This window comes from Sinocyclocheilus rhinocerous, unplaced genomic scaffold (genome assembly GCF_001515625.1).
Source record: "Sinocyclocheilus rhinocerous isolate Xijiao unplaced genomic scaffold, SAMN03320098_v1.1 scaffold4214, whole genome shotgun sequence".
In the NCBI taxonomy this organism is placed as follows: Eukaryota; Metazoa; Chordata; class Actinopteri; order Cypriniformes; family Cyprinidae; genus Sinocyclocheilus; species Sinocyclocheilus rhinocerous.
This window is the reverse complement of record NW_015636077.1, coordinates 62,271-77,384: the sequence shown is the minus strand read 5'-3', so window position 1 is coordinate 77,384 and position 15,114 is coordinate 62,271. Positions and strand designations below refer to the sequence as shown.

The 15,114-nt window shown below is 35.4% G+C and overlaps 3 protein-coding genes across 9 annotated transcripts in view; 1 reads left to right on the top strand and 2 right to left on the bottom strand.

The window, feature by feature from the left end:
• The window catches only part of LOC107747665 (protein lin-37 homolog), a 7,645-nt gene extending 7,279 nt beyond the window's left edge, over positions 1–366 (bottom strand). The window contains exon 1 of one of the 2 annotated variants that reach the window (XM_016562261.1): positions 289–366. In XM_016562261.1, coding sequence (XP_016417747.1) covers positions 289–344 — 56 coding nt within the window. In that variant the 5' untranslated portion in view covers positions 345–366. Of the gene's footprint in view, positions 1–278 lie in introns of both variants that reach the window. The other variant, XM_016562262.1, reaches the window with a different exon arrangement.
• A 121-nt stretch (positions 367–487) lies between these two features.
• On the top strand, positions 488–12,583 carry LOC107747651 (proline and serine-rich protein 3-like). 6 transcript variants are annotated; one of them, XM_016562244.1, is made up of 14 exons: positions 488–542; positions 790–881; positions 969–1,077; positions 1,415–1,707; positions 5,935–6,089; positions 6,216–6,331; positions 7,627–7,712; positions 8,252–8,385; positions 8,693–8,901; positions 9,891–10,372; positions 10,574–10,763; positions 11,399–11,573; positions 12,301–12,382; positions 12,492–12,583. In XM_016562244.1, the coding sequence occupies exons 2-14, from the start codon at positions 871–873 to the stop codon at positions 12,520–12,522; spliced, it is 2,073 nt and encodes a 690-aa protein (XP_016417730.1). In that variant the 5' UTR covers positions 488–542; positions 790–870; the 3' UTR covers positions 12,523–12,583. The 6 variants fall into 6 exon arrangements, with proteins under 6 accessions (XP_016417730.1, XP_016417733.1, XP_016417735.1 ...); XM_016562247.1 differs by lacking the exon at positions 1,415–1,707 and adding an exon at positions 4,366–4,646 and having other exon boundaries at positions 966–1,077; XM_016562249.1 differs by having other exon boundaries at positions 966–1,077; positions 8,288–8,385.
• A 277-nt stretch (positions 12,584–12,860) lies between these two features.
• LOC107747664 (alpha-crystallin A chain-like) lies at positions 12,861–14,668 on the bottom strand. The gene is made up of 3 exons (XM_016562260.1): positions 14,361–14,668; positions 13,760–13,882; positions 12,861–13,606 (listed from the first exon to the last, which is right to left on the bottom strand). Exons 1-3 carry the CDS (start codon positions 14,517–14,519, stop codon positions 13,439–13,441), a joined length of 450 nt encoding a protein of 149 aa, XP_016417746.1. The 5' UTR covers positions 14,520–14,668; the 3' UTR covers positions 12,861–13,438.
• Between the last annotated feature and the right edge of the window lie 446 nt (positions 14,669–15,114).

Genomic DNA, 15,114 nt, shown 5'->3' with positions numbered 1-15,114 from the left:
TATATATATATATATATATATACACACATTTTTTCGGTAAATCAGTACAAACGTTTGCAAAAGAGAACGCACAGGGAGTATGAAAAACAAGTAACGTTAAAAAGACAGTATTATTTTGCTAATCAGCTACAATGATATAAACGGCTGATGTTAGCTAGCTAGAAAACCAATTAAATTCCTGATTAACTCTTCGCCGACTTCATAAATCCCTGAAAAATAACAATATTTTAAATAACATTATTTAGGAGCGGAAAACACTTTATAAATACAAACCAACACGCTATTCACCTTTCAACCCTTCGCTGAGAGACTGACGACGAGCCGCTTCTGTCACAATCCGACATTCCTCTTCCGCGCGCAATGAGATTCCTGTCTCGTCATTGGCTGCAGCGGATGAGAGCGCAGCGCTCTTATTGGTTCAATTTGCTGTCGATCACAAAATACGAACCTCTATTGGCTGGTCAACTGTCTTCGACAACAATGTAAACAACAGTTGTCGGACTACATATCCCAGGATACAACACAGTCACACAATTCGAAAAGTAAGCGGAGATCATTTTTTTAAGAAACATCAAACTAAACAACAAATTTGCAATGAGCTTGTGGTTATATTCGGATATAGTTTGTTTTTGAGAGTTTAAATAGCGTATAGCTTGTTAATAGTGAGCTAAAAGACCGTTTAATCCCATAGTAACGTAATCACGCGACGGTTACGATACACTCATGCAACACAGAAACAGTCATTCGGATCATAATGTAGTTTCGTTAAACTGTTGTGTCTTTATTTAGACATTCATGGATCCTACAGTATGACGAAACTCCACTTGCGTCCTATGTTTTTATCAAGCAGAACAGGTTTGCACGAACGCTATGAGATCAAGGTGGGTTGGATGTCAAATCCTGTCAGATTAAACTTGATTACATCAGGCTGATGTGAAACACTTTGTCACTTTTCAATTTCTTAGCGGCGCAGCTGTTTTCACAAGACAGAAGCCATTTCCTCCGGATCCCCCTTTGTCCAGGAGCCACTACAGTCCATCTAGATCCAGAAAAATCCCAAAGCAACAAAAAAGACTGGTGAGAGAACTGGCTTTGCATTCACTTTATGTTTTATGTGCCTGTGTATTTTGTGACTCTTTCTTGGTTTGCATTGGACAAATTCTACATTTTCCCCCCACAATTTTTACATTTCGATCTAAACAAATAGATTTTTAGAGAAGTACAATAACTGCAATATAGGAAGTATTACTGCTTGAAACATTCGACATTGCATAGTGCATTTTATTCTCTACAGTATGCACTGTGCACTATTTAGTAGTACACTAGTCTCTTCTGCGAATGCTGAGATGAGAAAAACAAAGTTTTAACTTGCAAAAACTCATGGTGATGTTGTTTTTTGGATTGCACATCGCAGGCCTTGAGTCCTGTCCGGTTTTCTGAGTCACCCAGTCCTTCAGATCTTCCTACTCGGGCGTCACTTTTGAGGACGGAGGACCAGGTCTTCCATGAAAGATCACGTAGTGTCCTGCTCTGTCCTCCTTCTACTCAATGCCAGCTGAGCTACTCCGAGTCTTGGCCTGCTACTGACCTGAGTTGCTCTACAGACAACATTAACACTTCTGTCTGCTCTGAAGCTCAGATACAAGCCATGAGAAACATGGTTGCACCAACAATAATTGAGGCAAAGGAACCCTCAGTTCTTGCAAAGTAAGGGAAATCATTGTGCTCTAATGGCAATATCACTTTTAATTATAAATAAACCTTTATAATCAAATGTTTTAAAAGTGGAAAACAAGGCTCATCTGAACTACTCATCCCATGAAGCAGCAATGGTATGATGTCCAACTATTGACTATATTTAGAGATATAAATTACTGTTTAAACGTTTCGGGTTAGTTAAATGAAGTTATTACTTTTATTTAGCAAGGACGCATTCAATTGACTAAAAGTGATGGTAAAGACATTTATAATGTTACAACATGTTTCTATTTCAAACAAATGCTGTTCTTTTGAACTTTCTGTTCATCAAAAGACTCCTGAGAAAAATGTATCATGATTTTCACAAAAACATTTTAAGCAGCACGACTGTTTGCGACATTGATTAAAAATATGAAATGTCTCCTAAGCAGCAAATCAGCATATTCGAATTATTTCTGAAGGATCTTGTGACACTGAAGACTGGAGTAATGATACTGTAAATGCAGCTTCACATTACAGGAATTATATATATACTGTGTATATATAAACGCTGCATTTACAGTGTATAGTGTATTGTCAATCTGTATCTACAAACATAATTACTACTACTACATATATACTACTACTACTACTACTAATAATAATAATATGTACGTATATATATATATATATATATATATATGTGTGTGTGTGTGTGTGTGTGTGTGTGTGTGTACTGCATTTACAATTATGATTTACATTCTGAATCTACAATACAAATATAATTATTACATCTTCTATATATACTAATTATATATATATACAGAGCTGGGTACATAATCAGGATTACATAATCAGATTCCAAAAATCAAGTACTCATAATTAGAGAACATTACATTTTATAATGCTCATAATCAGATTACAGTTACTTTTTTATGGATTACCTGATTACATATTATTCACACAATGGCAGTAAATCATTGATAATTTATTAATTCTGAAAGACTTTGAGCACGTAATGTCATTGCTGTTTTCATTCATGTTTGTTCATGTAATACAGAGATTCCCAAACGTTTTTGTCAGACAAAACCCTTTGACATGAAATATTTACTTGAAATATCTCTGAGGAAGTTAATATTTCAATAATTTAACACACATTCGCATGTTTACAGATCACTGCCGTTGATTAAGGGTCACATTGACATGCAGGTAAGCAAATTATTTATAATTTTAGTGTTCAAGTGTTTAAATTATTTATTTGACATATTTTATGATTTAATTAGTTATTATTACCTTTTTATCAACTCACAAACCTGCTGCAGTTCTTACATTAAGCCCAGGTGGGGAAACCCTGACGTAATGTAATGTTTAAAACATTTTACGATGTTGATTTAAAAAAAAAAAAAAGAATATATTTTCTTTCTCTTTGCTTTATCATATCAATACGGTACATTTAATAGTATGTTTAAAACAAGGTAGATAAAAAGTAATCTAAAAAATAGTCAGAATACATTACCTAAAATGAGTAACCTAGATTACGTTACTAACTACAGTTTTAATCAGTAATGGACAATTGGTGAGTAATCTACCCAGCTCTCTCTCTCTCTCTCTCTCTCTCTCTCTCTCTGTGTGTGTGCGTGTGTGTGTGTATGTATTCTTACACTGTGTGTGTGTGTGTGTGTGTGGATTCTTACACTGTGTGTGTGTGTGTGTGTAGGCACATGCTGGAGCTGCTGAGACGTACAGCTGTTCATGGAGAGAGTAACTCGGTCCTCATTGTTGGTCCACGAGGATCCGGTAAAACTATGGTACAAAACATCAAGACATGTATTAATAGTGAGCTAAAAGACCGTTTAATCCCATAGTAACGTAATCACGCGACGGTTACGATACACTCATGCAACACAGAAACAGTCATTCGGATCATAATGTAGTTTCGTTAAACTGTTGTGTCTTTATTTAGACATTCATGGATCCTACAGTATGACGAAACTCCACTTGCGTCCTATGTTTTTATCAAGCAGAACAGGTTTGCACGAACGCTATGAGATCAAGGTGGGTTGGATGTCAAATCCTGTCAGATTAAACTTGATTACATCAGGCTGATGTGAAACACTTTGTCACTTTTCAATTTCTTAGCGGCGCAGCTGTTTTCACAAGACAGAAGCCATTTCCTCCGGATCCCCCTTTGTCCAGGAGCCACTACAGTCCATCTAGATCCAAAAACATCCCAAAGCAACAAAAAAGACTGGTGAGAGTAGTGTCTTTCCTCTGCACTTCATGTATCTTTATATTTTGTGACTTTCATGGTTTGCATTGGATACAGTTTCAATGTTTTTTTTTAAATTCTGCACATTTCTTTCACAGTTCTCACATCTTGAATTCTAAACAAATTGATTTTTAAAGTACAAAAACGTCAATATAGAAAGTATTTCTTCTTGAAACGTTCACCATTGCATAGTGCATTGTATATCAAATACTATTTTTTAAATAGTATTCATGTACTGTGCACTATTTAGTAACTAGTTGTCTAGTTTCTAGTCTAGTCCTTATCTGAACTGCATTAACAAATTATTGGTGTCTCAATGCAATGATAGCTAGCAATTGAAAGGGCTGAGATTGGAAAAACAAAGCTTTAACTTGCAAAAACACATGGTGATGTTGTCTTTTTTGGATTGCACTTTGCAGGCCTTGAGTCCTGTCCGGTTTACTGAGCCACCCAGTCCTTCAGATCCTCCCACTCAGGCGTCACCTTTGAGGACCGAGGACCAGGTCTGCCATGAAAGGTCACGTATTGTCCTGCTCTGCCCTCCTACTACTGAACGCCAGCTGAGCTACTCCGAGTCTTGGCCTTCTACTGACCTGAGTTGCTCTACAGACAACACTAACACTTCTGCCTGCTCTGAAGCTCAGATGCAAGCCATGAGAAGCACGACAATTGAGGCAAAGGAACCCTCAGTTCTTGCAAAGTAAGGGAAACCATTGTTCTCTAATGGCAATGTCACTTTTGATTATAAATAAACCTTTTGATTCAAAACAATAGAATGATGTAAAATTGGTAAACAAGGCTCATCTGAACTACTCACCCCATGAAGCAAGGATGGAAAAACTTTATTATTCAGTTAACTCTTTTGAAGAGATTTTTAACAGAGTTTAGCCAAATACAGTTTTTAGCGAAAATAAATTCTAAAAACCTGATATAATTTAGCCATACATTTTTTTCGCAATGAAAATAACCACAGAAGCTGGCATGGCGTTCAACACAAACAAAGCAACGATGGTATCATGTCCAACTATTTACTATATTAAGAGAGATAAATTACAGTTTAAACGTTTGGAGTTAGTGATTTCTTTAAAAAATATATAATTTTTATTTAGCAAGGATGCATTAAATTGACTAAAAGTGACAGAAAAAAGACATTTATAATGTTACAAAATATTTCTGTTTCAAACCAATGCTGTTCTTTTGAACTTTCTGTTCATCAAAGACTCCTGAAAAAAAAAATTATCCTGATTTTCACAAAAATATTAAGAAGCAGAACTGTTTGCATCATTGATTTAAAAATAAGAAATATCTCCTGAGCAGCAAATCAGCATATTAGAATGATTTCTGAAGGATCATGTGACACTGAAGACTGGAGTAATGATGCTGAAAATTCAGCATTACGTCACAGGAATAAATTTCATATTAAAATTTCAAATAGAAAACAATTATTTGAAATGATTTGAAATTCTAATTATATTTCACAGTATTACTGTTTTTAATGTATTTTAAATAAGTACATTAAAATACATTAAAAATCTTGGCCATGGTAGGTCTGTTGCAAAAAGAAAAACTGACTGAGATTTACATCTGGAAGTGGACCTTGGTGTCTAAAATACAGTAATTTCACTCACCATTTGCTACGCAGTGAACCATTCATTTGAAATATCAACAGTATCTTCTTTTAGGTAGGCGTGGCTGACTCTTAACTTTTATAAAGAATATCTCTTTGGATTTGAGACTTTAGTCTTTGCAACTTTACAGATCTTCTTTATGCACCAAGAGCTTGTAATACTCCAAAGAGAAAGGAAAAATTGAAATTGCATCATATGACCCCTTTAAAGGAAAGCTGAAGTAATGTTGCCACATGTAGTGACTCATTATTCTCAGATGAGCAGGTCCAGGGTATTTAATGCAAGCTTTATGTTTGCCTTGAAAGGGTATGTTGTTGCTTGTTAATTATATGACATCCTTTTGCAATTAAATCCTTCAAGGTACATTGAACGCTTCCGCTTCGGAAAGCCACAGAGTCGAGAAGAAAGACGCCTTCAGGCAACTGAGGGAGAAGATGACCAGCCGTTTTGGTGGATGCCCACATCCCCTCCATCCAGTTCAACACCAACACAACCATCAGAGAAATATATCAGAGGTGTGCTTTGAAGAATACATCTGTCATTAATAATGATGTTTCAGTGTGGGTTGATAATATAAAGTATTTCAGTTCAGTTTTCTTTGTAATTAGAGTCATTCTTGTGTATGTATGTCCTGTTTATAGAACCACTTGATCTCATGAACGATGAGCCCGCCAGCACCCAGAGAACCATCTCAAAGCCACTGCACGATGAAACCACGCTGTCTCCAGCTAGACTCATGCTTGACCTTAGCATGCTGGTGAGTTTTGCATAAAATTGAACAACTGATTTGCCTAAAAGAGCTCAATGCATTTTGACCGTATTTTAAAGAGTATGACAAACAATTAACAGTTTGTTATATTACTGTATGTCTTTTATATGTTGCAGTTGAATTGTGTTCATGAAGTAAAAAAAATGAGAGAATTAGACATGTATTTTCTCAAGATGCCGGATGTTAAGCAGTGTGGTGGTTGACTGTTGCCGTCTAGTGGTGGTAGCTGGAAAATCTTCCTCCATGAGGTTCTTTATTTACAATATATACACGTCTGTTCTTAGAGTTTGGGTTCAGTAAGATTTTGTTTTGGATAGAAATCAATACTTTTATTTAGCGAGGATTAAATTGATCAAAAGTGACATTAAAGACGGTTACAATGTTACAAAAGGTTTATTTTTCAAGTAAATTCTGTTCTTTTTAACTTTTTTCAAAGATTCCTGATAAAATTCCTTAAGTATATTACGGAATTAATATATATGTGTATATTATACACAACTGTTTTCAGAATGGATAATAATAAATATTTCCTTCAGCATATTAGAATGATTTCTTAAGGATCATGTGACACTGAAGACTGGAGTAATGATGCTGAAAATTCAGCTTTGATCACAGAAATAAATTACATTTTAAAATATATTAAAATAGAAATCAGTTCTTCTAAATTGTAATAATATTTCACAATATTACTGTTTTTACTGTATTTTTGATCAAATACATGCAGCCTATAAAGCCCCAAACCTTTGAACTGTGTGTGTGTGATTTTATAATTTATTTATTATATAATAAATAGGTAAACTGACTAAATACCTAATAATAAACAAAATGAAACAAACTAATTGACCTCTGATTTATAATGTTGCCATGTTGCACAGATCAGCAGGCGCAATATTGTGATACTTTGCTTAACTTTCTGTCTTCCATGTTGATGGAAACGGCTCTAGAATGCCTCAGCATTAAAGGAAGAAGAACTCACTCAAATATAATCAGACCAGCTGATATAAAATGGTCTCTGTTGAGCATCAAATGTTGTGTATTTATAAATTCCCCACAACAGAGAGTTGTTATGCAACCCTTGGCCCAGATTCCCTGTTTTGAATTGCAGGACGTCGCTGGTGGTCCTCTCCTCAGGATGATTTAATGTGCCTGGTGGAAAATATCTCAGGCTGTCATTAAATGTCAGTGCCCGGTCATGACACTGCATGTATAGTGACCGTTATTGCTAGTGACAGTATTATTGTAGTTGATAATCTCATGGATGTCCACCACAAATTTCCTTCCAGACATTATCTGAATCATCCCACTGTGATCAAGAAGAACCAGAGATACTGCAGCTACAGGAGCGGGCCAGCCGTTTACTGCAGAGGAGGTGAGACATACTGTAAACACACACTCACTCAAGGGGGGAAATGTCATTTCACAATGATAAATGACCACCAGCATAGTCAGCTTCCTGTCTGAATGTCAGGACTGAATGTTCAAGTGTGAAAGTTTATACGGGCGTTTCACAATCAAACAAGATTTAATACTTTTATTCAGCAAGGACACATTAAATTGATCAAAAGTTACAGTAATGACATTTATAATGTTAAAAAAAAAATCTATTTAAAAAACAAATGCTGTATCACACTTTCCACAAAAATTTTGAGCTGCACAACTGTTTTCAACATTGATAAAAAAAAATATATATATTGAGCAGCAAATCAGCATATTAGAATGATTTCTGAAGGTTCATGTGACACTGAAGACTGGAGTAATGATGCTCCTATGTGTTAACTAAAAATAAATGTTAGGAGGAATTTAAATCACTTTATAGCAGGGTTAAATTCCTGATTGTTTAATTCCACCTTGGGATTTCACTTTAGAGTCATTAGGTTTGAACAGTTTAGATGATCTTTGTGTTTTCGGTGAGCATTCACTCAGCAGTGGCTCCGTGCCTTTCAGTTCTGGAGGTCTGGGCTGCTCTGATTTCTCTTCCCCCGTAAGCACTGATGAGCCGGTCCGAAGACCAGTCGTGTCCACCTTAATGGGCTCAACCAACAGTAAGTAACAGGTGTAACACATAAATGAGTGTACACATTTAGTGTACATCTTGTAACACACACGCACTATTTATTGTTTCCTGAACATCTTTGTGTTTCCGATTTCACAAACACACCCTTATCAGATTAAAATGTACCCACACCCCTAACCACAAATGCGGTAAAAGCAGAAATGGTTGTGTAAACATTCTCCGTTAACTAAAAACAAACAGAAAAGGAGATACATGCCATTTTGGACTGCTAGGTATTTATTAGTGCAATAAAAGTGCATTAGAGCATTTTGTTTGTTTGTTTTTGTGTCTTTAAGTGGTTCTAGAGCCCGGTATGTGCGAGGGAACGTCTTTTCCTCCTCTTGCGGTTGGTTCTGAGGGGTCAGGTGTCCATCGTGAAGATGACATCCTGTTTCAGTGGCGACTAAGAAGGAAGATGGAACAGGCCAGACAATGGTGTCAGGAGGCCCCTTCCCACAATTCTGTTCTCCATATACCTCTATCACACAGTGTCGGACCAAACCAGGTGAACCAACACCACAGTGCACATCAGGGTTATTCCTTTTTGATTAATATGTGCCCAAAAGTTAAATGTTTCAGAATATGTAATATAATATTAAATTATATCCTATAATATAATATCATTTTCAAAAGTTTGGGATCGCTAAGATTTGCTAATGCTTTTGAAAGAATTTATGCTCAGCAAGGCTGCACTTATTTGATAAAAAATTCTGTAAAACACAGCAATATTATGAAATATTATTGTAATCTAAAATAACTATTTTCTATTTTAATATGTTTTAAAATTTAATTTATTCCTGTGATGCAAAGCTGAATTTTCAGCATCATTACTCCAGTCTTCAGTGTGATCATGATCCTTCAGAAATCATTCTAATATGCTGATTTGATGCTCAAGAACATTTCTTATTATTATCAATGTTAAAAACAGTTGTGCTGTTTAATATTTTTGTGGAAACTGGTACATTTTTAAGAATTATTAGTTAAAAAGTTAAAAAAAGAACAGAATTTATTTGAAATAGAAATCTTTTTTAACATTGTAAATGTCTTTACTGTCACTTTTGATAAATTTTATGTGTCCTTGCTGAATAAAAGTATTAAATTTTATTTTTTTCGTAAAACTTACTGGCCTAATTTGAACTATAATAAAATAAATTCTACAGATGGCATTTTTAATTATTAATATCTTTTGAAAATATTGTGTATGATATTATATCATCTCATTCATACTGAAAATACTTTGTGTTTTTTAAATGACATCCATCAGATGAATTTGTGCCATAATAATATTTCATTGAATGCACTACCATGACATCAACAATAAAACATGGGAATTGTTTTAAATGTTAAATGGTTATAAGGTTAGTTGCATTCTGTATTTTACATATAACATTGTTTTTTCTCCTAAACAGTGACCCACCAGTTTTAGATTTTCACATTTACTTCATGCAAAGAACATTTCTAATTAATACATTCTTCTTCTTTGTTTCCTTTTAGAAGGCACACTATAGCACTTTAAACCGCACACCTCATCAGAGAACAAACCTCTCATTCACACCGTTCACCCTCGCTAGCCTCGATCCTCCAGTCCCTGAGTCTCCTCTCCCTATGTCAAGCCCCAGCATCTCCAGACTCCGGCCCGATGTCACCCACGAGCAACCAGACCCCGATATCCAACCCAAACCCCTTCCCCAGCAGAGACTGTCCTCCAGGAAAGCTGTCACAAAGAATCTGGAAACCCCTTGTGCCCAACCACAACATCGCAAGCCAATCAGAACACAAGTCAGCATCCCAGAGACCACAGCAGATCACCGCAGAACACAGAGGTCCTCTTCTCCATCTCCACAGACTTCTGATAGCACAGAGGAGCGGTGGCCAGCCCCTCATCGTAAGAAAGACACAACAGGCAAAGAAAAGACTGAAAATGAGAGACAGGAGAAGAAGATTGCACCTTTACGCCAAAAGAAAAAATCTGAACGGTAATTTATGTTTTGCATTATTGTCCAAATCAGACTTTGATTACAGTTTAAGTCACTTCCGTGTTGGTTTCACGAGAGAGAGCGGGAGGTTGCCGCTTGGACCAAACTAAGCAAAACATGACAGATGTTTAATTACAAGTAATTGTATTATTAATTTTTAATGTTAAACATTTGCACATTCTTTTCTTCATGTCCGTGTAGACATGGTGGCGAGCGAGGGAGCAGTGCAATGAGGGTCAGGTATGCCAGGGGTCATGAAGAGGTCAGTCGCAAACCTGAGGAGTTGAGTGGAAACAGTAGGTGGCAGGAAGAGGGTCAAAGGTCGACACGAGGAGGACGGTCTGGAAATCAAGCACCACCACCCTCACCTATACACAATGCTCTGGGACAGGTTTGTGAGTTTATTTTATGATGCATTAAAAGTTTCTGAAGCTGTTGAACCCTAAGTTAGTAAATTAATTTAATTATTAATTTAAAATGGCACCTATATCGCTTTTTAAAAAAATCAATGCTTTTATTCAGCAAGGATGCATTAAATCAATGAAAAGTGACAGAAAATACTTTTACATTGTTACAGTTTATTACAATTTATTACAAATAAATGCTATTCTTTTGAAGTTCCTGTTCATTAAAGAATCCTGCAAACATGTATAATGATTTCCACAAAATATTAAGCAGCACAAATGTTTTCAACATTGATAATAATAAGAAATGTTTCTTGAGCAGCAAATCAGCATATTAGAATGATTTCTGAAGAATCATGTGACACTGAAGACTGGAGTAATGATGCTGAAAATTCAGCTTTGCATCACAGGGATGAATTACAGTTTAAAATATATTCAAATAGAAAACAGGTATTTTAAAATGTAATAATATTTCACAATATTGCTGTTTTTACTGTATCTTTGATCAAATAAGTGCAACCTTGATGAGCGTAAGAGACTTATTTCAAAAACATTAAAACAATTTTTTTACTTGTGATTCATCAGAACAGAAGAAAGTTAACACTGTCCTTGAAATTGACAGGTTGTCTCTGAGGTGCTTTTTGCTGGTACAGACTCACCAAGCCAGTGCAAGACTCCAAGTTCTTCAGATTCCCCAGTATATACCCCACATTCACCCCCACAATCCCCTGTGGCCTCTTGTTCCGGTGTGCAGCAACCCTTGGAGGTCATAGGTCAGCTCATGCAGGATGCAGAAGGTAAGAAGGCCTCATGCATTCATTTAAACTAGCTGTAAAACTGCCTGATGATGTGTTTTTAACAGGTCACGTGAGGGTCAAGTGTTTTAGCATGAGCCTGTTATAAATAGCAGGATTGACCCTTTAGAGTGTGCTTAGAACAATAGAATGCATGTTACCATTAATATAGATGGAAGTTATACAAATTGTATATATTGTACGTCTTTTTTATTTTTTTTTTTCAAAACATTTGTTTTATTACTAACTAAATATGTTACATATTATTTATATGTTATTTTATTTTACTAGAAACAACCTTTTTTAAATCTGTTTTGAGTTTGGTAAGATTTTTTAAATGTTTTTGAAAGAAATCTCTCACCAAGGATGCATTTATTTGTCAAAAATACAGTAAAAACAGTAATGTTGTTTAATATTATTACAATTTAAAAAAATTAACTGTTTTCTGTTTGAATATATATGTTTAATGTCATTTGTTCCTGTTATATAAAAGCTGAATCTTCCAGATTTGGTTGAATATAATGTTCAAAAGCGCAGCCTTTATTTGTAATAAAAAATTGTAACAAAGTAAAAATCTTTACTGTCACTTCTGGTAAATTTAATGCATTGTTGCATTAAAAAAATTTATTAATTTACAATAAATCTTACTGACCCCAAACTTTTGAATGGTAATGGTAAGGAAACATTTTTTTTTCTTCCCCTTATCCTGATACCACAAACTTACACACAGACTCAGATGGGCAGGAGTTTGAAGACGATCCTTTGTTACAAGTCCTCAGACAGCAGAGGAAATGGGTGAAGGAACAACTTTGGTGAGAATATCTACAGTTTATCTGTTAACGACATATATATATTTCACACAAATCTTCACTAATGAATTACTCTATGCGAGTTTGACTTTTGACTTTTTTTATTTTCCAGTGAGGTTGATAAGATGCTCCAGCAGCTATGAAGCACCTGTTATGATGCGATACATTTCACATTATAATGTTTATTTTTGCTACTATTTATTTATGCCATTTTATATTGTGGATTCAAACATTATCTGTTAACGACATATATATATTTCACACAAATCTTCACTAATGAATTACTCTATGCGAGTTTGACTTTTGACTTTTTTTATTTTCCAGTGAGGTTGATAAGATGCTCCAGCAGCTATGAAGCACCTGTTATGATGCGATACATTTCACATTATCATGTTTATTTTTGCTACTATTTATGCCATTTTATATTGTGGATTCAAACATGTATGACTGTATTTCTAAATAAAGACCTTTGCAAATAAACAAGGGTGTTTCATTATGTTTATTGATATTCAATCTGTACATCACACAAATATTAGAACTAAATGAACACTTACATAATTATTTCATTTTGTAAAAATATGTACAATCCTAACATAACCTATTAAGATTAACTGAATAATCTGTGCAATTTTGTGAATAAGCAAGTGTGATACAACACAAAAATAAGTCATTTCTGAATGTTTCCCATACTAAATTCAGTTTCAGTATGACTGTGGGTTTGGGAGAGGAGACCCTGTTAACACGAGGACAAATTTGTCGCTCTTACAGGCTGTATGCTAAACTGACAGCAAGTGTGAAGAAAATATGATACGATTTTCTTGTTGGCTTGAAATCAAGTATGTTTGGAGTTGGCATTTGAGTTGAGTAGTCCACCGCCACAAGGGGGAGTGAGAGGAAGCCAGTCTGTTTTGGCCTTTACCATTGCCTTACGTGAGAATCCCAGAGGATGGGAATTTTAAGCGCCTTGCATTAACATGTCAAGAACTAAAACAGTGAAGAAGAGCAAAAAAATAAATATCTAAACATGAGTGTGGAGGAAACTGTGTGTGTGTGTGCACATCATGGTCTGCTGTGATTTAACAGTCTGGAATTGTCTCCTTGTGTCAGAGGTGCTGAGATTACTAGCATGCCTTCTGTTGATATGGCTGATTCCAGTGCCATGATGTCCACTCCGTTTGGGATCCGGTATCGCCGGTTAAACTGACGTGTCACCAGTCCCGAACCATCCTAGGATTGAACAAGCACATATATCATGCTCTTAAACGTCAGGTCTCAGATGTCCAGTACAAAGTGTTTTATAGCAGGTTTCACATCTGCTAATCCTAATGCACATTAATACAGGAGTCAGCATTAAAAAGAAGCAGCCATTGGGTGTCTTACCTTTTTTTGTTCATGTTTTCCCTCAACCACAACATAATCTCCAACAACTTTAACCAGCAGGTCCTCGGGACTGAAATGTTTCACATCAACCTGCACAGTAAATCCATTATGATCACAGGTAACCTGTAGAGAAAATGAATTTAATTAATTTTCCAGTACATAATCCATTTCTAACTCTACTACAGAGAGAATTTAAGATTTTATTGGTCATTATTATTATTATTATGTATTTTCTTCTATGCCTAAAATATCATTTGTATTTATTAAATATTTAATAGATTTTATAGAATTTATTTAGCTTTATATTTTCATGATTACTACTTGTTCTTATACACTTGCTACTAATTCTTCATATCAAGTAATTATAATTTAATCATTTAAATATTTAATTTATAATTACTTTAAAAGGCAGTAAATTTGTTATACTGAAAAATTAATTTTCCATAGTATGTACATGTACTGTTACCACTGTAAAACTAGAACTAAGATTTTTCGTCATTTAGATTAATAAAATACTTTTTTTTTTTTATTATAAAAAAGATAGCATTTTATAGTGACAAGTCACAACAGAGAATTTTTTTAATAAAACGTATTACTCCACCTGTGCTGCACCGGTGTGTTCGGAAACCGGGATTAAAAGTTCGGTCGGCGTCCATGAATAAGGTCCAATTGTCCCGGTACATCGGGGGAATAAGGGTGGGAGAACCCTTTCCCATGGGATACTGCTAACCGGGAGAGAAGGAGGCAAGTCGAAGTCCATTCTTCTGGGATGAATGTGTAAAAGTAACCACCAAATAGACTAATACAGCTTCAGAAAATTCAGAGTGTATGACTAGTTGGTTATTTTGATGAGAGTCTATCCTGTTAAGCAACAGAAAGCAGGAAAATTGTTGCTCTCCAGGTTAGTAGGAGGTTTAAATAGACTGAAGAAAACGCCGCCCCTTTACATGAGCCCTTCCTCTAAACAAATTCCATAAGTAAGTGGACTGATGGTGCTGTCAGAGATCTGAGATACTTAATCATGGAGCACGATGCCAAAAGCGTTATCAAGGCTGCATTTGTTGTTATGGAATGCCAGTGACAGGAGTGGGATTTAACCCCTCCCTTTATTCCCATAATGAAAGCATCCCCTTATGTAATAATTCAATGAGGAACACGATGGTCCCCATTCAGATGGTCCCAATCCCTGTCACCACCTCGGCTATTTTATATTAAGCAAAGAGTGACTTTCAATAACTGAATGTGCTACTATTCAATGTCAAAAGGTTGTGTGTGTGTCATGATTAGGCATCCAGCTATAAATACGTTGGAAAGAGTGCAAACCGCTCTGATCTTTTTTATCCACATGACACTGC